The sequence below is a fragment of the Zosterops lateralis genome (genome assembly GCF_965231275.1).
Source record: "Zosterops lateralis genome assembly, contig: HAP1_HAP1_SCAFFOLD_153, whole genome shotgun sequence".
NCBI lineage: Eukaryota > Metazoa > Chordata > Aves > Passeriformes > Zosteropidae > Zosterops > Zosterops lateralis.
Genome location: NW_028154530.1, coordinates 1 through 24,171, shown reverse-complemented (window position 1 = coordinate 24,171; position 24,171 = coordinate 1). Strand labels below are relative to the sequence as shown.

Here is a 24,171-nt window from a genome sequence, read left to right as displayed (position 1 = left end):
TGCTCTGTTCTGGAGAGTTGCGTGTCTGGTGGTCACTTCATCCCTGAGGAGGTCGCTGAGTGCTTTAAATGTCCTGTGGCATGCTTACTGAGCCAACACCCCAAATGGTGAAGCTCACCTAAACTTTTCATGGCTGCTACACCTGGTAGAAACATGGACATTGCAACCCTTTTAGTCTTTGGCCAATCGAAGAATGATGTGTGTCTTGCTTTGGGAAGACAGGGAAAGCTGGAGTTTCCCTTGGAATGGAGAATGTAAACCACCCCCCGCCCCTTTCTAAAGGATAAATTTGCAGTTAGAGGCTTTCAGGCAAAGATTCGGGAATAAAAATAACAGTTCTTTACTAGGAATATTAAGAATACAAATGTAGTCGTACAAAACAAAAAAACAAAAACAAGCAAGCAAACAAACAAAAATCCTAGAAACCCTGGTAGAGTCGGAAATACAACCTGACACCCTGTTACCTCTAAGTGAAGGGGTAACACTCAGCTGCCCCGAGACCCTCCCAGGAACTTTCAACTCCCTCAAACCCAGGATCCCCCACAGCCCCTGCAAGTTCCCCCCATGGCACCGGCCATGGCCATGCCCCCACATGTCACTGGCCATGTCCCACCCTGTCCTCACCCATGGCTGTCTCCCCACCCCATTCCCATCCCTGTCATTGTCCCCCATATCTCCGTCCATGCCCCTGTCCTCCCACATCCCCATGAATGGCCACGTCCCCATCCACGTCCACGTGTTCCCATGTCTATGTCCCCCCATATCCCCAACCATATCTTAGTTCAATATCTTTATTTTTACCCCAGTTTCAGGTGTTTTGAAAGGATGAAAAGAAAAGCAAATCAAGGCCAAAAGAAAAGGATTTCCCTATGTCTGTGCTGGCTGAGGATCCACGTGCTTGAGTGGGAGGGAAGAAGCTTTTTCAGAGGGGTTTCCACCCCACTGTCTCCAAAATCTTGGTCTTTGCCCAATCCATCACCATTTGGCTGCAGAAGAAGTCCTTGGGCCAGAGAAAATCAGAATGGAATGACTGAGGTTGGAAAAGACCTCAAGACTATCCAGTGTTCCTTGATGCCATCAGAAGATGTGACTGAACTCAGAAAAATTTTTTGGGGTTGAGAGACAACAAATCCACTCTCCCCAATGAATTCCTGATGTCAGTTTACATCCCCATGGATATTGCTGCCCCTGCATTCATCCAGGTGCCCACAGGGAGACAGGAACCAGTGCAGCCCCCCCAGCCAGGTGTCTTCCCAACACGGATCACCAGGACCACGGATCACCAGGGCTCTGCCCAACGGGGTCACTGGGGATCATCCAACGCCGATCCTCCCATGGGGGATGGAGCTGGAGCAGCGCACGAAGCTCTTCCCGCACTCGGGGCACTCGCGGGGCTTCCCTTATGGCGCCTCTGTTGGTGTCTGGTCAAGACTGAGCTCTGTGAGAAGCCCTTCCCACACTCAGGACACTCGTAGGGCCTCTCCCCGGTGTGGATGCGCCGATGTTTTCTCAGGTCAGAGCTCCATCCAAAGCTCTTCCCACATTCCAGGCAGGTGTAGGGCCGTTCCCCAGTGTGGATCACCCGGTGCCGGAGCAGCTCAGTGCTGTCTCTGAAGCTCTTCCCACATTCTCCACACTCACAGGGCATTTCCCCAGTGTGGATCACCTGGTGTTTCCTCAGGCTGGAGCTGTCACTGAAGCTCTTCCCACACTCCCCACACTTAAAGGGCCGTTCTCCACTGTGGATCCTCTGGTGCTGAATCAGGTTGGAGCTGTAGCTGAAGCTCTTCCCACACTCCCCACATTCATAGGGCCTCTCCCCACTGTGGATCACCAGGTGCTGGATCAGGAGGGAGCTCCGGGTGAAACCCTTCCCACATTCCAGGCACTTGTGGGGCTTCTCCCCTCCATGAGGCTTCTCCACCAGCTCTGAGCTCCGGCTGGATCTCTGGCCGCCCTCCTGGCACAGGGCGGCTCTTTCCTCCTCGCAGCTCCCTGGGCTGGGTTTGCAGCCCCTCCTCCTGTGGGATCTCTGGGGCTTTTCCTCCTCCTTCTCCATCTGGGCACTCCTTGGCAATGAAAAATCCTGGTTTGGGGAAAAAACAAATGGAGAGCACCTTAGACTGGGGGTTCCTCCTTGCCCAAGTTCATCTCAAGAAGTCCTTGGCGATCTTCTGTCTGTAAGAACATCCAAAACACCAAGATTCAGCCCAAAAGTCCTCCAAATTATCAACACAGATCAAAAAGTCCCCATACGTCAAGACTCACCCAAAACCTCTTCTACAATATAAAGATTAATCCCCTTGCAAAACCTTCCCCCTCCCACCCCCCCAAATTCCCCTCGCGGGGGGCGCTGGGGCCGGGGGGGGGGGGGCGTAGGTGGGGTCCGGATGGGGAGCGCTGGGAGCTGCGGGTCTGCCTGGCAACTGGTGAGTCATCACCGCCCCCAGCTCCGATTGGCTGAGCGCTGCCCGAGGGGTGGGGGGGCAGCAAGCGGGACACCCTGCTCCAGGGGGGATTTCCCGCAAACGGGGGACCCCCATGAAAGGAAGAAGAGGAAAGTGTCTTTACAAACAGTTCCTGCGAATCTGCTTGGACATAGGGCCAGGCACTTGGACATAAGGAAGGGACAGAAGAAGCCATCAGTTCCACAAAATGTTATTAACTGACCACACAGACTGCTGCTCAACCAAGGTCCTGCTAAATTCATGAACATCGAGAAGAACAAGGACTGAACAGAGCTGTCAATATCGTTACCTACACAGAAGTGGGGTGCATATTAAGGGGGGTATGTAGTAGGTGGACTGGGAAGTCTGTTCCTCTCAAGTACTTCACCCTATGGGGAAAGGGAGAGGGAGATGCAGCCAGGAAAATTAAGATGAAAAGGAGGCTGTGTCCTCCAAAAATGTCCCACGGTCTCTCCCTTTTCTTATGAATGCAATTACTTTTACAGGACTCCTCTGTCTTCTTTGTGGACACAAACCTCTGGTGATGTCAATTTTTCCACACACCTCGGAGCCCCTCTGGAATTCCTTCCCCGTCCGGGGCGGCGGGCAGTGAGTGGAGATGAAGGGGCCTCACCCAGTTTGGGGGATCGGCTCCCTTGGGTGGCGGCACCGGGGATTGACTGGGGACCCGAGAGTGTCCAGGAGACAGATGAGTGACACGTCAGGGGCTCTGTGAGGAGTCGGCAGGGAGAGAGCACTGAAAATCTCATCAGTGAGGACACGGGGATTTTCAGGGAGTAAACGTGGCAGGGCACCCACGGAGGGTGGAAAAGGGAAAGCCAGGAAGGGGTCCCAGCAAAAGGGATGATGATCCCAAAATATCTCTGAAGGGTCTCTTGGGAGAATGTTGAGGCAGTTTGCACAAAGTTTTAGCTTTCATGTTTTTCAGATTCTGTGCTGCCTAGGGGTGTAGTTCTGAGCCTCATATTAAGTGCTAGTAAGCTCTCTTCACAGAGTAGGGAGACAAAACAAATCCTTTTCCTGCTGAAGACAAAAACAACAAGCACAACTTTCAAGCCCCAAAGCATAAACAACGGTGGACTAAAAAGAGAAACAACAAGGATGACACCTCACCACCTGAGCCTGGGGCTGGACAACTGGGCTCCAACATGCAAATGGACCAAAACAGCAAAGTTTAGGACCTCGTGACCAGTCGTCCATGAGGAGACCATTTCAAGTCCACCTTGAGTGTAGCCCTGGTCAGGCTCCTGCCCTGCCCAAGGTCTGCCCTAAAGAGCTTTCAATAAATATCTGCTTTATTCTCTAGCTCTGTCCAGTCTCTGTTTCAGGCCAGCCTTCCCAAGGCATCATTCTCCCAGAGGTAATTAAGGACACGGACACCCAGAGGGGCAAGAAGGGAAGTCCAGAAGGGATTTAGACAGCAGGAGATGGATGGTGTTGGTGTGCTGGGAAGGGTGAGGGGGAAGGGGAGGGTGCAGGATTACAGTTAAGGCAAGAGGCAGCAGGAGGAATCTCTGTGGTGAGAAAGAGGATGATGGAAAAGAGCAGGAAGAGAAAAATACTGAGCACTGGGACGTTTTCAAGCAGGGTGTAATGCTCAAACTCTGGGAGCTGATGCAGATGGTTTGTAGCCCCGGCTGGCAGGAGAGGCAAACAAGGAGGTCAGGATCCCAGGGGGTTTCTCTGTGCTGGGGAGCGGCAGGAGCGGGCGCAGAGGGGCGGCACCGGGAGCACGGGCTGGGGGCCTGTGGGGAGCTGCGGGGCCGGGCCGGGGCTGTGGGGCAGCCGGGGCTCAGCGCCGGGCGCTGCCTGAGCCCACCACCCCCCGGGCAGGGCCGGCACTGGCCCCCGGCCCCCAGGAGGCTGCGGGACGCCCCGGCCGCTGCCCGGCCCCGTGGAGCTGCCGGCCCTGCCCGCCGGGGGAGCCGCCTTTGGACACTGCGGCACCACAGGCACCGGCTCTGGGATACGGGCTCTGCAGGGCACGGCCAGCACAAGCACCAGCCGCAAGGAAGGAAGGAAGGAAGGAAGGAAGAGCTGGGAAATGTGCATTATCCCGGGAAGGATCCAGATCATCTTTGAAGGATCTTGTTTGGGCCCTGCAGAAAGGAATGATTGTGCAGAAAGCTCAGCAGCTGTCAGAGGATGAGCACCCACAGGCACTCAGGGGGGCTGCACGAGGGGCACAAGAAGCCCCTGCAGCACTTGGGCACAAAGGCACAGCAGGTGAAGGCAAGAAGGGAGCAGGAAAAGGCCAAGCTGAAGGCAAAGGCCATGGCAGAGTTTTCACAGCCCCTGAGGGATGAAGCCCAGGGCCCAAGGGGGCCCCAGCACCGAGGGGACGGGCTCGGCCACAAGCACCTGGCACAGGCATTGCCCTCCTCGGCAGGGGAGAGCCCACCCAAACAGCCCCTGCCAAGGAAGCAGGGATCCATCTGCAGCCCACAGGGACACTGCAAGCACACACAGCAGCACCCTCAGCAGGAGCAAGTCCAGCCCTGCACGGACATGGATTCCTAGGGCTGCCAGAGCTCCCATTACACCAGGGACCCACCACACTGGAGCCCTTGACAACATTCAGCCTGGGGCTGCATCCACACCAGGCCTTTCCTCATACACACAGGGGCCTCTCCACCCACTCTCAATCTTAGACCTAAGGGGGGAAAAGGCCAAAAATGTCTTCGATTATCCAGGGGACAAGTGGGAAAGATGAGGGGCTGTGTTTTATTCAACCACTATTAGCAGATGTGGGGGATGGGTTTGAAATGCAGGAAGTTTTATTTGCTCCTCATTGTCATTGTAATTTATTGGGAAGGCCTTTGATGGCTAAATTGGGAATGCAAATTAATATTGTAAAAGGTGATACAGAGGCCAGTTCTCTTGTACCTCTGTGTCAAATGTCTGGCAAGGCCTGTGCTGAAGTGAACCCACAAGTGTGGGCAGCCCCAGGGAAAGGGGGAAAATTAGATTCCCAGCCTCTCCAAATTACTCTGAAGCAACCAGCACTGTTGGGAAAGATGGGACAGGAAGGACTTATGGATATGATTGTCTGGCAAGAAATACTGCAGATGAAAAACCTGTGAGTGCAATAGAAATGAAAGCCAGCTTTGACATGTAGGCATGGGAGGCAGGAAAACGGTGATTAGCTGGAGATGGGTTGAAGGGCAGAAACAAAAGGACTCAGGAAGGCAGCCTTTCCACTTTGCAAGGGATCAGGGGAAAAGCAGATAAGAAAAGTAGTCTTTAGAGTTTAGAATATAAAATGACATGGTAATATAGTAGTTCTCATAGGCTGCATGCAAAGTTTGTAGGTTTTGGATCTTGCACCGGTTGGTCACTGTGAATTAGAATATTCAACACAAAAAGAGAGATAATGGATTGTAACAAGGTGCCCTCTCTCTTGCTCTTGCTCTCTTGCTCTTTCCCCCCACGCTCTTGCCCCCTCTCTCTTATCCCTGCTGTCTTATCCCTTCCCCCACTCTTACCTCACTTCTACCCCTGAGCTCTCTTCTACCCTCTCTCTCCCCTCTCTCTCTCGGGGCTTCCCTCCAGCCCAGGCTGGTGGCTGAAGGCAAAGCCCTCTTTACCCACCACCCTTGAAATAAAGCCACGTGTTTCTAGAATATCTCAGCTCTGCAGAGTTCCTTGTCCCTGCCGTCCACGGATGTCACTACACAGCACGAGTGGTGTCTAAAAGCAAAACCCTATTGCAAGGGAGGGAAGGAAGGGCTTTGTAATCTCAGGAGCAATGTTACCCAGGACTAAAAAGCAGCTGTGACAATTCTGAGGATTAACAGGTGTTATATATATCTTACATAAAGTTGGCTTTTCGCAAGATGTGTGCTATATAGTAAATAATATTGTGGTAAGGATATAGAATATATATATAGAATATAAGTTTTTAATTCTGCTTTTAGAAAATTAGGTATAGTGGTAATAACTGATATAAGTATGCTTAAACTGTCTGTTTGGTTGGGATAACATCCAGTGAACATGTAAAGAGGACCCTGCTATTGATACACCAACTATCAGCATCTCCCACCTGCAGAAAGCACGGACCAAGGCCCAAGCTGGACGCGATAAAAAGGACACAGCCACGAAACACGCATGCTCTAAAAAGGCGGACCCAAGGAGGGGCCATGCAAAACAGTTCCTGGAATATGGAAACTAGTTTATGGAATTTTATGAATATTCATATATCGATATAACGGGAAGGGTATTTAACGAGGGTCTCTGAGAAAGCAAAGTGTGGACTTGGCTGAATGCCGAGTCACGCGGCCGGCCGTACTTGGCTTTTTTTATCTCCTAATTGTCTTAATTATTTTATTAAACATAGTTTTTTAAATTTACCAAAAAGTGAACCTCGTTTTTCACAATTGGGAATTGCAGGACCTGGATTGAGGATTCTCTGCTCCAGCTAAAACATTGGATGACTTTTTAACCCCACACAGCCTCAATGTTATGGTTTGGACATGGGAAAGGGAACAAGACTTGAGAAATTAAAAAAAAAAAACCAAAATGATTGATGCTCAAGCCATGGCTCCTCCAGACTCAGAAAAGGAACTGGAATTGTATGTGAGTGTTAAACAGGGCCAGGCCAAAGGAATTCTTGTGCTAAAATGTTTAACCCAGTGGCCAGAGTGGCCCCACTGTCTGCAGAATTGTGCAGCCACAGCTTGAATGGGACCTGAGGCCTGAAAACTGACAGCACAAGGATCTCCTGTTGTCCAAGTCTGGCATCAAGTTCAGGCTTTGAGAACCAAAAGAGCAGGGCTGGGTTATTCCAGCAGGAAACTTGTTCAGTGGCACAGGAGGATTTAGAAGTGAGGACAGGGGAAGGGTTTAACCCAGCCTCCTGTTGGAACAGCCTGCACAGGGGCTGGGGAGAAACCCATGACTGCACTGAGGTGACAGAGCTCCAGAGCCAGGCTGGGAGAGATTGAGGAGACATTCCCTGGCCTCAGGGAGAAAAGGTGTTTCTGGATGGGGCTCCAAGGGCAGCAGAAGGGAAAAGAGTTACAAGACACGCTGTTATTTAGGAAAGGGAATTAGACAAAGCACAGGTTACCCCCGACATGGTCAGCTCAACCGGCAGAGCTGTGTGTGCCTGTGAGAGCCTGGGACTGAAATGCCCTGAGCAGGAAGGCTGAAATATCTCCTGCTGACACCATGTCACCCAACAGGGGGGCCAAAGGCAATTCTGACTTCTTCAGTAATCACTGGATCACTTAGAAAGGTATTTCTGAAACAAATAATTCCAAGAGAAAGGATTGTGGAAGCAATAAACTACAATAGGGGAACTCATTTTACAGGAAAGATCCTTCAGGGGGTTCTGGCAGCTTTAGGAACACAATGGGACCTCCACAACCCCTGGCACCCCCAGAGCTCAGGTCAGGGAGAAAGAATGAATGGGGAAATAAAGAAACACCTTTGGAAGCTGCTGACAGAAACCAAGAGGCCACAGGTGGGGCTTTTGCCATTGGCTCTGGCAGGAATAAGAGCCAGATCCAGGGCACATATTCGATTATCTCCCTTGGAATTGATCTTTGGAATTCCTGCCCCTGGCAATTCTCCACCTAGTGCAGGCTGGAGATAAGGGATGTGTATTTAAAGCAGCCTGTGGCCAGAATCCTGTCTCCTGTGAAATCTCTCCCACTGGAAGCTGGGCTGGCACAGACCCTGCCTTGGGACTTTGCTGTTCACACCATCCAACCAGGACATGGGGCCCTGCCTGAGGAGTGGGAAGAAGCACCACTGGGGGCCAAGTGGCCCATCCCAAGTGTCCCTGAGCACAGAAACAGCCCCAGCACAGCTCAGCACGGGGGGACCCCTCACCCTGGGCTCAAGGGCTCGGAAGGCCCAAAGGAGATTTGGACTTCCCGGCTGCAGGAGGAGGATGGGAGGCCACGACTGACCCGCCCTGAAGGCACCGGAGCAGCAGCCAGGGCTCCACAGCGGGGGAAGCCCCTGTGCCTGCCCACAGATCCTCTGCTGGAATAGTCTGCCTGGGCACCTCCTGGGCCATCTCCAGACACTGGGGGCCCAGCCTTGCTGCCACTGCTTCAGCTTCAGGGCTTTCTGTGCCTGCACTCGCCACAGGGGCTGGGGAACACAACGGGACAATTCCACTCTGCCTCTCAGTCACACTCACACACGGGGCTGGATGGGATCACATTGCTCCAAAATATACCAAGTTCAAATTTAAAAAAAAAAATCTTATTTCTCTAGTCAGGCTTGGTTTGCCTTTGCCCTAGACAAAGAAATTTAAATATTATCTTTTAAAGGATGTTACACCACTCAACAGAGATGAGTTTAACATCTCGGCAGACTGGGAATAGCCCAAAAGACACCCACAAAGACAACGACCATCAACAAAACATCAACGACCATCAGCAAACAGCAACCAACATCTACCCCAGACACTGCCCTGGAATAGCTGGAGACACCTGGTCTGGAAAAGGCTGATGAGGAAATCCAGGAGTGAGGACCTAATTAACATCAGAGGCAAAGAAATCCGGCTCCAATAGGAAACCAAATACTCAGAGCTCAGCGACTTGGAAGCAATGAACATCGAACCAAAGGATTTCTATGGGTTCAGACTGTACAAAGTTTAGGAAAAATCCAGTAAAACTCACGTGTCATGGAATGATTTCCTCTGCACACCCTGGCTACGAGTGGATGAAATGATTTCTGTTGCACATCCTGGCCAAAATCAAGTAATGCCTTGACTCTCTAACACTAAAAATATTGTTGGACAAATTTTGGTTTTCTCACCGTTTCTGTGACAAGATTACACCACCACAATTGATTTATTAAAAAACTATGGACATTGATCTAATACCAATATCCAACTATGACGGACAAAGACTCTCTAACAGTTTAAAGTTAGAAAGTGTATGTTTATTACGACGCCGGGCAGCGTGCGGGATAGCTCCCAGAAACACACGCGCAATTTACAGATCATCACAGGGCCTTTTATCTACAGAAGTATTGAATACACAAACTACAAATGCATATTCATAGCTCTGATACCTCCCATTCCCCGCTTCGTATGGTAATTAGCCCAAAAAGCCACCAAGCATGCGTAGTTTGTTCTTTGAAATGGGTCGGTGGTCTTTTTAATGGGGTGGGGTCCCAAAATGATGAAGTAAGATTGTCTTCCTCAGCTCTGACTTTTTAACCTTTAGTGTTTGTGACAGCTAAATCCTGTTTTTCCCAGGACTGTTTGATTTATGATTGTATTGTATTCATGGGGTCTATTGATTATTCAGGATGCAGAAGCCCTAGTTTGACAGCTCCTCTGATTGATCGGTTCCTTCCAAGGATTATCAGTTCTTTCAGTCTGGCTTCTGTTAGCAAAAGGGAAGTCCTAGCTACATTATCTCAGCACTATCTATTTTGACTACAGTCTTTAATTCTTCTAAATCTATGCCTCACAATGATTTCTCATAATAATCCTGCTTTTATATTGTCAGTTACATTAGGACCAGGGGTGAGAATCAATTCCTACTCCTAAGGGGAAAAGTAAGTTAAACTTGATTACTTTGAAATGTTTTTGTCTACGTTTCTATGAGGCTCTTAGTGATGGCAAAATTTCGGTTTGGGTTTTTCGATGTTCATCTTTAGGCTGCATTTTGCAAAACTAGAAGGGCTTTAAAGGTGACCCTTTAAGGCACAAACAGGTAAAAGAATTAAACAGTTAAATTAACAGTTAAAACAAAAGCAGATTGTGGGGGGGGCACATGTGAGTCATTCAGTGGCTGCTCTGGAAGAGAAGCTCCATTCCAGGCAGCCAGGAGAGGAGCTTTAGAAATGCAAATTAACACTGCTGGGGAAAAGTGGGGACAGTGCACCAGGCTCTTCTTGCCTGCGGGAGGAATTGGGCTGATTCCCTCTGCCCCTCAGCCCAAGCTCTGCCTGCTTGCACAGATGGAATTGGCACAGCCAAAGGCAGAGCCCACAGGGAGGAGATCTGACTCTGCAACACAAATTGCTTCAGCTGCAAAGGGAAACAGCCAGTGGAGAATGGTGTGAAAACTTCACTACAACAAGTGGGGGGAATCATCCCTCTCCCCACTCCAACATGTGCTGGCACTGTCTGTGTCACACAGGGAGCATCAGACCACTGGGCTGTTTGTGCTACCACAGGCTCAGAGAAATCACTTGGGAATCCAAGTCTGGGATGATTTAATTAGAGAAAAGAGATCAATTGATGCAGCCCTGGGTTAAACGAATGCTCTTTCTCCTCTGTTGTGCTACAGCAACTCTCATCTTTGGGCCCTGCACCACACCTTGCTGAGGGCAGCTCATTCACAGCTGAGCAAGGGGATGCAGGTGGCAGCCAGGCCTCCTGAGCCACACACGGCTACAAAAGGACAGGAACTGTTAAAAATGACCCCATAATATTGGCTTTGACATTTGTGCATTAGTCTTTATATGTGGTTATTGATTTCAAGTACAGTGGAATTTATAATCCCTTTTAGCTGCCTGTTAATAAAACTTATTTCTCATTTTAGTATGCACAGTAAAGCCCATGGAAATAGTAGTGTGATGAGTGTTATGTTGATGTATTCACCTTACAGCTTATAGAAATAATTACGTGATGAATGTATTGTACCACAGGCCTTAGCAAAATATAAAATGCTAAAATACTTCTTGTAACCGAGAGAACTGTGTAAAGCAATTAGGTTGTTTCCCACATCTGCTGACTGACCTCTCCAAGTGATAAGGGTGACACCAACCAGAGCACGGGAGAAGAATTAGAGAAGAATTTGTTACCTGTTCAGTATCTGGGAAGTGTGAAACAACAGGATGAAGCCACAAGAAGAAATAAAATATATTGACCTGATCCACAGGATGTTATTTAGATAAGCCAGAACAGAAACCCAAAATAAAGCAAAGTTTCTATAACAATGAAAGCTACCAAGAATATTTGAATAATGCATGAAACTCATGAACATGTATGTGCCTTAGTAAAGTAACAGTACAGAGATAACACTGTCTTAATGCACCCACGGGTCCCTTGGCTGATCGCCAGGAACACCCAGCGCTGGACATGGAACTGGTTTTCCCCTTATTGAACTCTTGAAAAGTATTCCAAAACTGAATATTCGTTTTTCTCAGAATTGAGGTCACTGACAATAATCCCAAACCCAAAGAGGACCCAGCAAGAAAAAACAGAGTCAACGAGTGAATCTGCTTGGAGACAGGGCCGGGGACTGGGAGATAAGGGAGCAACGGGAGAATCCATCAGTTTCAGAAAATGTCCCTCATTGACACGGACTGTGCTCAGCCAAGGCCCTGCGAAATTCCTGAACACGGAGAAGAAGAACAAAGACTGAGCAGAGCCGGGAATATCGGATGTTCTACAAAAGGGGGGCGCATATTAACGAGGACATGCAGGAGGCGGATCGGGAAGTCGGAACTTTCCAAGGACCTTCGCCACGGGGCAAAGGGACAGGGAGATGCAGAAGGGAAAATCAGGAGAAAAAGGAGGCCGCGTCCTACAACAATTGGAGAGACCCCCCGGCAAAGGCCGCACGGCCTCTCCCTTTGTTCAGGAATAAAGTCACTTTTACAGGACTCCTCGGGCTCCTGTGGGGACACAAACCTCTGGCCACCTCTGGGAATTTTCCCGCACAGCCCCCCCCGGGGACAGGGCGGCCACCTCCGTCCTCCCCACAGGAACCGGGACGAGCCGGCGCTGCTCCGGCAGCGGCTCCTGCCGAGGCAGCGGCGGGAAGGAGAGCGCGGGCAGCCGCTCCCGCAGCGCCCTCAGGCCACGGGCAACACGGCGCCGACACGGCACAAGGAACCCGCCGGAGCCCCCTGCCGCCCCCTCCGCCCGCAGCCAGCCCCGAGCCCCGGCAGAACCGAGCGCGGCTCCCACCTGCGCTGGGGCCGCCTCCGAGCTCCGCCAGTGCCGCCTCACCGGGCTCCGGCCGCTGCCGCCGCTCCCGGGCCCGCACACGCGCTCCCACAATGGCGCCTCTGCCCAGCCACGGGCGCCCGGGGGGCGGCCCCGGCAACGGGCTTGGCCCCGCTCCGCCCAATCAGCGCGCGCCCACAACCGGCACTGACGGCACAATCAGCCAATGGCGGCGAGCGAGGCCCGGGCTGTGCACACGGCCCACACCCGCCCCGCGCTCTCAGGCCCCGCCCCCGGGCTGTGGGAGGGGAAAGCCGCAGATGAGGAACCGCCCTGGGACGGGCCCGGGCCCGAGTCGGGATTGAGCTGGAAACACAAACAAAGTTCTCCGCACCTCCCGGCCCGCCTTTCCCAGCCCTGCGTGTTCGCTGCCACCGCCTCCGAGGAAAGCCCTCAGTTCTCCCGGCCCTACTCAGGAGCATCAGCGCATGGCTTTGATTTCGCCAAAAAAAAAAGGGAAAAGCCCCAAGGCCCTTGGGCTGAGTGGAGGAGGGGGGAGATTTCTGGCAGAAAACTCCAGAAATCTTTTTTTCCCGAGGCGGGGAAGAACAAAGCCAAGCCCAGTGAGGCGGGTCGCTCCCAGCAGCGCCTCTCTGCCGTCCCAGCTGAAGCCCTCGCTGGCTGCTCCGGGCTGGACGGGCGCACCGGGAGCGCTGGGAAGGGGCCCCGGCTCGGGGCGCGGCCCCCGGGGCAGCCCCGCGGCAGCTCCAAGGCTCCGCCAGCCGGGATGGAACGTGGCAGGGGGAGCGGGGAAGGGACGGGGCTGCCGGCGCCGAGGGAACACCAGGGACACCGGGGGCGCTTCACAAGCATTTAATGAGAAACCCCAAAATTATAAACAATACAAAAACAGCAACAGTGGCACCTTAAAAACAGATGGGGGTCATGCAGAGACATCCCAAAAAAGAAGGGATGGAATGGAATTCCACTGAATTGGAATGGACCCACAAGGATTGAGTCACACCCTTAAGGTATTGGTGCCTGTGGGGTCAAATCACACATTGGCATTATTGGCACCTTGCCCCAGCCACAGTCACATTCACATGTTTGTACCTGTTTGTACATTGCACTTGTTTGTTGCCTGTATTCACAGTTTTATACCAATATAGATATGAAATATCTGTGTATAAATAGTGTTAGAAGAAGGTATATGAAACCTGTTTCCACAGTGTTATATCTACATATATCTACAGGCTTAGTGTATAAATGTGGAGTGCAAGAGAAACAGGATGAGTCCTGGAGTGGCTCCAGGAGAAAGAAACCCCCAGCCCCAGCCCAGGCAGCCACACCTCAGCTTCCACATCACCTCCTCTTCCTGCACGTTCATCTCCTGGAGACCAGGCACTGAGGTGACCCTGAGACAAAATACTGAGATGTTCATGAGATCAGGCACTGAGGTGACCCTGAGGGTCAGTGCAAGGCAGACACTGTGCCTGAGGAAGGACATCCCAGGGTCTGGGAAAGGGCAAAGCTGTGACTGCCCAGCACAGAGAAGGTGCTTTGTCCATCCCCTGTCACAGCCGAGTTTGGGCTCTGCTGCACAGATAGGGCATCAGGTATGAGCAGGGCACACTCCTGAGTTTATTCTCAGCCAGGAAAACACACTCTGCATCGCCCAGGACAGGAACCCTGCAAGGAGGAGCAGAGACAATGCTGGCAACACAGGGGACACATTATGCTCCCATGCCCCCATTCCCTGCCCACATCCCCCAGGCCCTGCTCGGCTCCCTGGGACTCACGAGGAGTTGAAGCTGCTGCCGTCCTCCCACTGAAGCTGCTGCCCCCGTCTGCGCAGCCCCAGCCAGAGATTGACCTTCCGGCTGGGGCGGGACAGGAACTCCTGGGAAGTGAAGAGACCAGCAGTCAGATCTGCACCCCCAGCCCAGGAGCCCCCCAGGCCCCCCTCGGACACCCCACACCCCCAGCCCCTCACTCACCATTTCCTCATCCCTGAGCACGGCCAGGGAGGCCCCGAGCTCAGAGCACCGAGCCTGACCCTGATCCCAGGTGTGCTGATCCTTCGAGAGGAAGTAGCAGATCCTGTGGTACCCGACCCAGTCATCAGGACAGGCCAGCGGAGTGCCAGGAAAAGCTGCAATGTTTGTTTGTCTTCCCCCTGCAGAGGGAAGAGGAGAAGGTCCAGGATTCCCCTCCACAGGCAATAGGGACCCTGCTGTGCCCTGAGGGGCTGGGCTGAGGCAGCTGCTCCTCCCTTACCTGACAGCACAGCCAAGGCCGGCACCAAAGCCAGGACCAGCATCACGAGCAGAGTCAGCACCAGGGTGACCTTGGGATGGGATCTGAACCTCTCACCTGCAGCAGTAAAGAGTCCATGGCTGTGAGGACGGGGCTGTCCTGAGCACGCCCAGCCCTCACATCCCCCCACCCAACACCTGGGGGACACAGGAGGGATCCCCCATTCTGTGTGCCCCTCACTCAGCTGGCAGCAAGAGAAACAAGGGACAGGGGCACAGCCAGGGCCAGGGCACAGCCGGGGCCAGAAGAACTGCCCAGCGCCGGGGGCAGCCGGGGGTGTCGGTCCCGGCCCCTGCGGGGGCCCAGCAGAGCAGGAGGGCTCTTCCAGAGCCCTGGAAACAGCCACAGCCCTGCCAGCCCTGTGCACCTGTGGGGTGACACTGTCCCCTCCCTACAGCCCACGGCGCTGGCCCTGCACTCACACAGAAATCCTCCACGAATTCTTTCCTGTCCTTTCCTGGTTGCCGATCCACCTTGGACGTCCAGGATTTCATTCACTGTCCTGGCACTGCAGCGGGGTCCTTCCTCCGCATCTTCACTCTCTGCACACTCACCAGTGGCCCCTTCCTGCTTAGGACAAGTGGCTTCTTGTGCCCGAGGCAAGTGTGTAACCCTGGCTGCTGAAACAGGCTGGGGACCTGGGGGCTGAATCACAGCCTTTTGAACGGAGCAGGATTCCCTCTCTTCCAGATCACAGCTGGGCTCTCTTTGCTTGGAATAAAGAACACGGGTTTCCTGAGACATGAACACGGCTGAAAAAGACGTTCAGAGCTCCGACCCAGGAACAGTTTTACAACGACGGCGATGGAAGGTTTAATGGCCCGTGCCAGAGACCGCGGCTGGTTCCGGCCCTGCGGTTCTCCAGGCTCAGGAAGGCGGTGCCAGCTCCGTCCTGCCCTGTCCCTGCTGCCCGGGGACGCTGCGGCAGCACCTGCGGACACAAGCGCAGCCTCCGGGAGCTCCGAGCCCGGCGGGGCGCCCGCAGCCCCGGCCCCCTCCGGCTCTGCAGCTGCTGCAGACGAGCTCCGGGCCGGGACAGGCGGTGACAGCGCCTGGGACCTGCCGAGTGCCGGCCCGGGGCGGCTGCGGATCGGGCTCGGCCTCCGAGGGGAAGAACCGGCAGCCCCGAGGAGGCGCAGGACCGTCCCCTGCAGCCCCTGTCCGGGCGGGCTGGAGCCCAGGGACACTGAGCGCTGCCACCGCCCTTTGTGTCCCTGTTGGGAACAGGAGAGGCGGGGCCTGGCAGGAAAAGCCGAACTTCGGCGGCTTCACCCGGCGCTGTGCCCGGAGGGACATCCCAGCCCAGTTTCACATCCGACTTTTCAAATTAGGGAAACAATGGAATAATCACAGGACGGGATCGCGGCAGTTCCGTGCCGCGCGCCAAGCCCGCCCCTCTCCCCCATTGGCCGACGTCTCCCGCCGCGTCTCCTTCTCGCGCGCTGATTGGTCAGAGCTGGGCTGAGGGACGATCCCGGCCCGCCCACTCCGCCATGCTCGGATCGGCCCCGGAGCGCGGAGCGACTCTGGAAAACGGGACCGGCCCCGGGAGCGGCGGCAGCGGCCGGAGCCCGGTGAGGCGGCACTGGCGGAGCTCGGAGGCGGCCCCAGCGCAGGTGGGAGCCGCGCTCGGTTCTGCCGGGGCTCGGGGCTGGCTGCGGGCGGAGGGGGCGGCAGGGGGCTCCGGCGGGTTCCTTGTGCCGTGTCGGCGCCGTGTTGCCCGTGGCCTGAGGGCGCTGCGGGAGCGGCTGCCCGCGCTCTCCTTCCCGCCGCTGCCTCGGCAGGAGCCGCTGCCGGAGCAGCGCCGGCTCGTCCCGGTTCCTGTGGGGAGGACGGAGGTGGCCGCCCTGTCCCCGGGGGGGGCTGTGCGGGAAAATTCCCAGAGGTGGCCAGAGGTTCGTGTCCCCACAGGAGCCCGAGGAGTCCTGTAAAAGTGACTTTATTCCTGAACAAAGGGAGAGGCCGTGCGGCCTTTGCCGGGGGCTCTCTCCAGTTGTTGTAGGACGCGGCCTCCTTTTTCTCCTGATTTTCCCTTCTGCATCTCCCTGTCCCTTTGCCCCGTGGCGAAGGTCCTTGGAAAGTTCCGACTTCCCGATCCGCCTCCTGCATGTCCTCGTTAATATGCGCCCCCCTTTTGTAGAACATCCGATATTCCCGGCTCTGCTCAGTCTTTGTTCTTCTTCTCCGTGTTCAGGAATTTCGCAGGGCCTTGGCTGAGCACAGTCCGTGTCAATGAGGAACATTTTCTGAAACTGATGGATTCTCCCGTTGCTCCCTTATCTCCCAGTCCCCGGCCCTGTCTCCAAGCAGATTCACTCGTTGACTCTGTTTTTCCTTGCTGGGTCCTCTTTGGTTTTGGGATTATTGTCAGTGACCTCAATTCTGAGGAAAACGAATATTCAGTCTTAGAATATTTTTCCAAAGTTCAATAAGGGAAAAACCAGTTCCATGTCCAGCGCTGGGTGTTCCTGGCGATCAGCCAAGGGACCCGTGGGTGCGTTAAGACAGTGTTATCTCTGTACTGTTACTTTACTAAGGCACATACATGTTCATGAGTTTCATGCATTATTCAAATATTCTTGGTAGCTTTCATTGTTATAGAAACTTTGCTTTATTTTGGGTTTCTGTTCTGGCTTATCTAAATAACATCCTGTGGATCAGGTCAATATATTTTATTTCTTCTTGTGGCTTCATCCTGTTGTTTCACACTTCCCAGATACTGAACAGGTAACAAATTCTTCTCTAATTCTTCTCCCGTGCTCTGGTCGGTGTCACCCTTATCACTTGGAGAGGTCAGTCAGCAGATGTGGGAAACAACCTAATTGCTTTACACAGTTCTCTCGGTTACAAGAAGTATTTTAACATTTTATATTTTGCTAAGGCCTGTGGTACAATACATTCATCACATAATTATTTCTATAAGCTGTAAGGTGAATACATCAACATAACACTCATCACACTACTATTTCCATGGGCTTTACTTTGCATACTAAAATGAGAAATAAGTTTTATTAGCAAGCAGCTAAAAGGGATTATAAATTCCACTGTACTTGAAATCAATAGCCACATATAAAGACTAATGCACAAATGTCAAAGCCAATATTATCGGGTCATTTTTAACAGTTCCTGTCCTTTTGTAGCCGTGTGTGGCTCAGGAGGCCTGGCTGCCACCTGCATCCCCTTGCTCAGCTGTGAATGAGCTGCCCTCAGCAAGGTGTGGTGCAGGGCCCAAAGATGAGAGTTGCTGTAGCACAACAGAGGAGAAAGAGCATTCCTTTAACCCCTGCTGTGCCAGGGAGCCACCAAACCGTGTCCCATTCCCATCCTTTCCACGTTTGGACCGGAACATGAGCTGCTTTCTTATTTCCTTTGTTTTCTGTTTCCCCACTTTTCTGTTGTCATCTCTTTGCCAACAGCATCTTGAGTCATTTATTTTCCCACCCTGTCCTCCTCCTTCTGCTCACAGATAATCTGATCCCAGCCCGTGGTGAAATGTTGTGTTCTTGGTTTGAGTGGATTGGTGGGCCAGACTGAGGAGCTGGATCTGTCTGGTTGGTTATTATTTCGTGGACATCTTGTAATCTAATTGTGCCATTGGAATGATCAATGTGTTCTCTGGCTCCTGATGTGAATTGGTTTGGGTTCCCAGGGGCTGGTCCAGGGCGTTGTAGGATTTGTTGTGGTGGCCGTTCATCTTTTCCCCATTTTTGGGGGCTCCCTCCAGCCAGGGCTGCATCAATTGATCTCTTTTCTCTAATTAAATCATGCCAGACTTGGATTCCCAAGTGATTTCTCTGAGCCTGTGGTAGCACAAACAGCCCAGTGGTCTGATGCTCCCTGTGTGACACAGACAGTGCCAGCACATGTTGGAGTGGGGAGAGGGATGATTCCCCCCACTTGTTGTAGTGAAGTTTTCACACCATTCTCCACTGGCTGTTTCCCTTTGCAGCTGAAGCAATTTGTGTTGCAGAGTCAGATCTCCTCCCTGTGGGCTCTGCCTTTGGCTGTGCCAATTCCATCTGTGCAAGCAGGCAGAGCTTGGGCTGAGGGGCAGAGGGAATCAGCCCAATTCCTCCCGCAGGCCAGAAGAGCCTGGTGCACTGTCCCCACTTTTCCCCAGCAGTGTTAATTTGCATTTCTAAAGCTCCTCTCCTGGCTGCCTGGAATGGAGCTTCTCTTCCAGAGCAGCCACTGAATGACTCACATGTGCCCCCCCACAATCTGCTTTTGTTTTAACTGTTAATTTAACTGTTTAATTCTTTTGCCTGTTTGTGCCTTAAAGGGTCACCTTTAAAGCTCTTCTAGTTTTGCAAAATGCAGCCTAAAGATGAACATCGAAAAACCCAAACCGAAATTTTGCCATCACTAAGAGCCTCACACAAACATAGACCAAAACACTTCAAAGTAATGTAGTTTTATTTACTTTTCCTCCTGGGACTAAGAATTGATTCTCACACTCCTGGTCCAAACATAACTGACAATATAAAAGCAGGATTATTATGAGAAATTATTGTGGTGGTGTAATCTTGTCACAGAAACTGCGAGAAAAACAGAATTTCTCCAACAATATTTTTAGTGTTAGAGAGTCAAGGCATTACTTGATTTTGGCCAGGATGTGCAACAGAAATCATTTCATCCACACGTAGCCAGGGTGTGCAGAGAAAATCATTCCATGACACGTGAGTTTTACTGGATTTTTCCTAAACTTTCTACAGTCTGAACCCATAGAAATCCATTGGTTTGATGTTCATTGCTTCCAAGTCGCTGAGCTCTGAGTATTTGGTTTCCTATTGGAGCCGGATTTCTTTGCCTCTGATGTTAATTAGGTCCTCACTCCTGGATTTCCTCATCAGCCTTTTCCAGACCAGGTGTCTCCAGCTATTCCAGGGCAGTGTCTGGGGCAGATGTTGGTTGCTGTTTGCTGATGGTCGTTGATGTTTTGTTGATGGTCGTTGTCTTTGTGGGTGTCTTTTGGGCTCTTCCCAGTCTGCTGAGATGTTAAACTCATCTCTCTTGAGTGGTGTAACATCCTTTAAAAGATAATATTTAAAATTCCTTTCCCAGGGCAAAGGCAAACCAAGCCTGACTAGAGAAATAAGATTTTTTTTTTAAATTTGAACTTGGTATATTTTGGAGCAATGTGATCCCATCCAGCCCCGTGTGTGAGTGTGACTGAGAGGCAGAGTGGAATTGTCCCGTTGTGTTCCCCAGCCCCTGTGGCGAGTGCAGGCACAGAAAGCCCTGAAGCTGAAGCAGTGGCAGCAAGGCTGGGCCCCCAGTGTCTGGAGATGGCCCAGGAGGTGCCCAGGCAGACTATTCCAGCAGAGGATCTGTGGGCAGGCACAGGGGCTTCCCCCGCTGTGGAGCCCTGGCTGCTGCTCCGGTGCCTTCAGGGCGGGTCAGTCGTGGCCTCCCATCCTCCTCCTGCAGCCGGGAAGTCCAAATCTCCTTTGGGCCTTCCGAGCCCTTGAGCCCAGGGTGAGGGGTCCCCCCGTGCTGAGCTGTGCTGGGGCTGTTTCTGTGCTCAGGGACACTTGGGATGGGCCACTTGGCCCCCAGTGGTGCTTCTTCCCACTCCTCAGGCAGGGCCCCATGTCCTGGTTGGATGGTGTGAACAGCAAAGGCCCAAGGCAGGGTCTGTGCCAGCCCAGCTTCCAGTGGGAGAGATTTCACAGGAGAAAGGATTCTGGCCACAGGCTGCTTTAAATACACATCCCTTATCTCCAGCCTGCACTAGGTGGAGAATTGCCAGGGGAAGGAATTCCAAAGATCAATTCCAAGGGAGATAATTGAATATCTGCCCTGGATCTGGCTCTTATTCTTGCCAGAGCCAATGGCAAAAGCCCCACCTGTGGCCTCTTGGATTCTGTCAGCAGCTTCCAAAGGTGTTTCTTTATTTCCCCATTCATTCTTTCTCCCTGACCTGAGCTCTGGGGGTGCCAGGGGTTGTGGAGGTCCCATTGTGTTCCTAAAGCTGCCAGAAGCCCCTGAAGGATCTTTCCTGTAAAATGAGTTCCCCTATTGTAGTTTATTGCTTCCACAATCCTTTCTCTTGGAATTATTTGTTTCAGAAATAGCTTTCTAAGTGATCCAGTGATTACTGCAGAAGTCAGAATTGCTTTTGGCCCCCCTGTTGGGTGACATGGTGTCAGCAGGAGATATTTCAGCCTTCCTGCTCAGGGCATTTCAGTCCCAGGCTCTCACAGGCACACACAGCTCTGCCGGTTGAGCTGACCATGTGGGGGGTAACCTGTGCTTTGTCTGATTCCCTTTCCTAAATAACAGCGTGTCTTGTAACTCTTTTCCCTTCTGCTGCCCTTGGAGCCCCATCCAGAAACACCTTTTCTCCCTGAGGCCAGGGAATGTCTCATCAATCTCTCCCAGCCTGGCTCTGGAGCTCTGTCACCTCAGTGCAGTCATGGGTTTCTCCCCAGCCCCTGTGCAGGCTGTTCCAACAGGAGGCTGGGTTAAACCCTTCCCCTGTCCTCACTTCTAAATCCTCCTGTGCCACTGAACAAGTTTCCTGCTGGAATAACCCAGCCCTGCCCTTTTGGTTCTCAAAGCCTGAACTTGATGCCAGACTTGGACAACAGGAGATCCTTGTGCTGTCAGTTTTCAGGCCTCAGGTCCCATTCAAGCTGTGGCTGCACAATTCTGCAGACAGTGGGGCCACTCTGGCCACTGGGTTAAACATTTTAGCACAAGAATTCCTTTGGCCTGGCCCTGTTTAACACTCACATACAATTCCAGTTCCTTTTCTGAGTCTGGAGGAGCCATGGCTGGGGCATCAATAATTTTGGGGTTTTATTTCATTTCTCAAGTCTTGTTCCCTTTCCCATGTCCAAACCATAACATTGAGGCTGTGTGGGGTTAAAAAGTCATCCAATGTTTTAGCTAGAGCAGAGAATCCTCAATCCAAGTCCTGTAATTCCCTATTAATCCTCAGAATCGTCACAGCTGCTTTTTAGTCCTGGGTAACATTACTCCTGAGATTACAAAGCCCTTCCTTCCCTCCCTTGCAATAGGGTTTTGCTTTTAGACACCACTCGTGCTGTGTAGTGACATCCGTGGACGGCAGGGACAAGGAGCTCTGCAGACCTGAGATATTCTAGAAACACGTGGCTTTATTACAAGGGTGGTGGGTAAAGAGGGCTTTGCCTTCAGCCACCAGCCTGGGCTGGAGGGAAGCCCCGAGAGAGAGAGGGGAGAGAGAGGGTAGAAGAGAGCTCAGGGGTAGAAGTGAGGTAAGAGTGGGGGAAGGGATAAGACAGCAGGGATAAGAGAGAGGGGGCAAGAGCGTGGGGGGAAAGAGCAAGAGAGCAAGAGCAAGAGAGAGGGCACCTTGTTACAATCCATTATCTCTCTTTTTGTGTTGAATATTCTAATTCACAGTGACCAACCGGTGCAAGATCCAAAACCTACAAACTTTGCATGCAGCCTATGAGAACTACTATATTACCATGTCATTTTATATTCTAAACTCTAAAGACTACTTTTCTTATCTGCTTTTTCCCTGATCCCTTGCAAAGTGGAAAGGCTGCATTCCTGAGTCCTTTTGTTTCTGCCCTTCAACCCATCTCCAGCTAATCACCGTTTTCCTGCCTCCCATGCCTACATGTCAAAGCTGGCTTTCATTTCTATTGCACTCACAGGTTTTTCATCTGCAGTATTTCTTGCCAGACAATCATATCCATAAGTCCTTCCTGTCCCATCTTTCCCAACAGTGCTGGTTGCTTCAGAGTAATTTGGAGAGGCTGGGAATCTAATTTTCCCCCTTTCCCTGGGGCTGCCCACACTTGTGGGTTCACTTCAGCACAAGCCTTGCCAGACATTTGACACAGAGGTACAAGAGAACTGGTCTCTGTATCACCTTTTACAGTATTAATTTGCATTCCCAATTTAGCCATCAAAGGCCTTCCCAGTAAATTACAATCACAATGAGGAGCAAATAAAACTTCCTGCATTTCAAGCCCATCCCCCACATCTGCTAATAGTGGTTGAATACAACACTCCCCCTCATCTTTCCCACTTGTCCCCTGGATAATCAAAGCCATTTTTGGCCTTTTCCCCCTTAGGTCTAAGATTGAGAGTGGGTGGAGAGGCCCCTGTGTGTATGAGGAAAGGCCTGGTGTGGATGCAGCCCCAGGCTGAATGTTGTCAAGGGCTCCAGTGTGGTGGGTCCCTGGTGTAATGGGAGCTGTGGCAGCCCTAGGAATCCATGTCCGTGCAGGGCTGGACTTGCTCCTGCTGAGGGTGCTGCTGTGTGTGCTTGCAGTGTCCCTGTGGGCTGCAGATGGATCCCTGCTTCCTTGGCAGGGGCTGTTTGGGTGGGCTCTCCCCTGCCGAGGAGGGCAATGCCTGTGCCAGGTGCTTGTGGCCGAGCCCGTCCCCTCGGTGCTGGGGCCCCCTTGGGCCCTGGGCTTCATCCCTCAGGGGCTGTGGAAACTCTGCCATGGCCTTTGCCTTCAGCTGGGCCTTTTCCTGCTCCCTTCTTGCCTTCACCTGCTGTGCCTTTGTGCCCAAGTGCTGCAGGGGCTTCTTGTGCCCCTCGTGCAGCCCCCCTGAGTGCCTGTGGGTGCTCATCCTCTGACAGCTGCTGAGCTTTCTGCACAATCATTCCTTTCTGCAGGGCCCAAACAAGATCCTTCAAAGATGATCTGGATCCTTCCCGGGATAATGCACATTTCCCAGCTCTTCCTTCCTTCCTTCCTTCCTTCCTTGGCGCTGGTGCTTGTGCTGGCCGTGCCCTGCAGAGCCCGTATCCCAGAGCCGGTGCCTGTGGTGCCGCAGTGTCCAAAGGCGGCTCCCCCGGCGGGCAGGGCCGGCAGCTCCACGGGGCCGGGCAGCGGCCGGGGCGTCCCGCAGCCTCCTGGGGGCCGGGGGCCAGTGCCGGCCCTGCCCGGGGGGTGGTGGGGTCAGGCAGCGCCCGGCGCTGAGCCCCGGCTGCCCCACAGCCCCGGCCCAGCCCCGCAGCTCCCCACAGGCCCCCAGCCCGTGCTCCCGGTGCCGCCCCTCTGCGCCCGCTCCTGCCGCTCCCCAGCACAGAGAAACCCCCTGGGATCCTGACCTCCTTGTTTGCCTCTCCTGCCAACCGGGCCTACAAACCATCTGCATCAGCTCCCAGAGTTTGAGCATTACACCCTGCTTGAAAACGTCCCAGTCCTCAATATTTTTCTCTTGCTGCTCTTTTCCATCATCCTCTTTCTCACCACAGAGATTCCTCCTGCTGCCTCTTGCCTTAACTGTAATCCTGCACCCTCCCCTTCCCCCTCACCCTTCCCAGCACACCAACACCATCCATCCCCTGCTGTCTAAATCCCTTCTGGACTTCCCTTCTTGCCCCTCTGGGTGTCCATGTCCTTAATTACCCAAGTCTTGATGTTTGGCGAGTTTTTATCTGTGTCTTGGTGTTTGGAGACTTTTGGGCTGAATCTTGGTGTTTGGGAGGTTTTCACAGACACAAGGTGCCCACTGATTTCTTGAGAATAACTTGGGGAAGGAGGAACCCCCAGCCTAAGG

The 24,171-nt window shown here is 52.7% G+C and overlaps 1 protein-coding gene and 1 long non-coding RNA gene across 2 annotated transcripts; both read right to left on the bottom strand.

The window, feature by feature from the left end:
• Positions 1-777: 777 nt before the first annotated feature.
• On the bottom strand, positions 778-12,555 carry LOC310923495 (uncharacterized protein). The gene is made up of 2 exons (XM_083885476.1): positions 12,358-12,555; positions 778-2,086 (listed from the first exon to the last, which is right to left on the bottom strand). The coding sequence occupies exon 2, from the start codon at positions 2,057-2,059 to the stop codon at positions 1,304-1,306; it is 756 nt and encodes a 251-aa protein (XP_083741602.1). The 5' UTR covers positions 2,060-2,086; positions 12,358-12,555; the 3' UTR covers positions 778-1,303.
• A 982-nt stretch (positions 12,556-13,537) lies between these two features.
• LOC310923498 lies at positions 13,538-14,434 on the bottom strand. The gene is made up of 3 exons (XR_014592605.1): positions 14,334-14,434; positions 14,136-14,236; positions 13,538-14,025 (listed from the first exon to the last, which is right to left on the bottom strand). It is a non-coding gene; the product is annotated as an uncharacterized lncRNA (long non-coding RNA).
• Between the last annotated feature and the right edge of the window lie 9,737 nt (positions 14,435-24,171).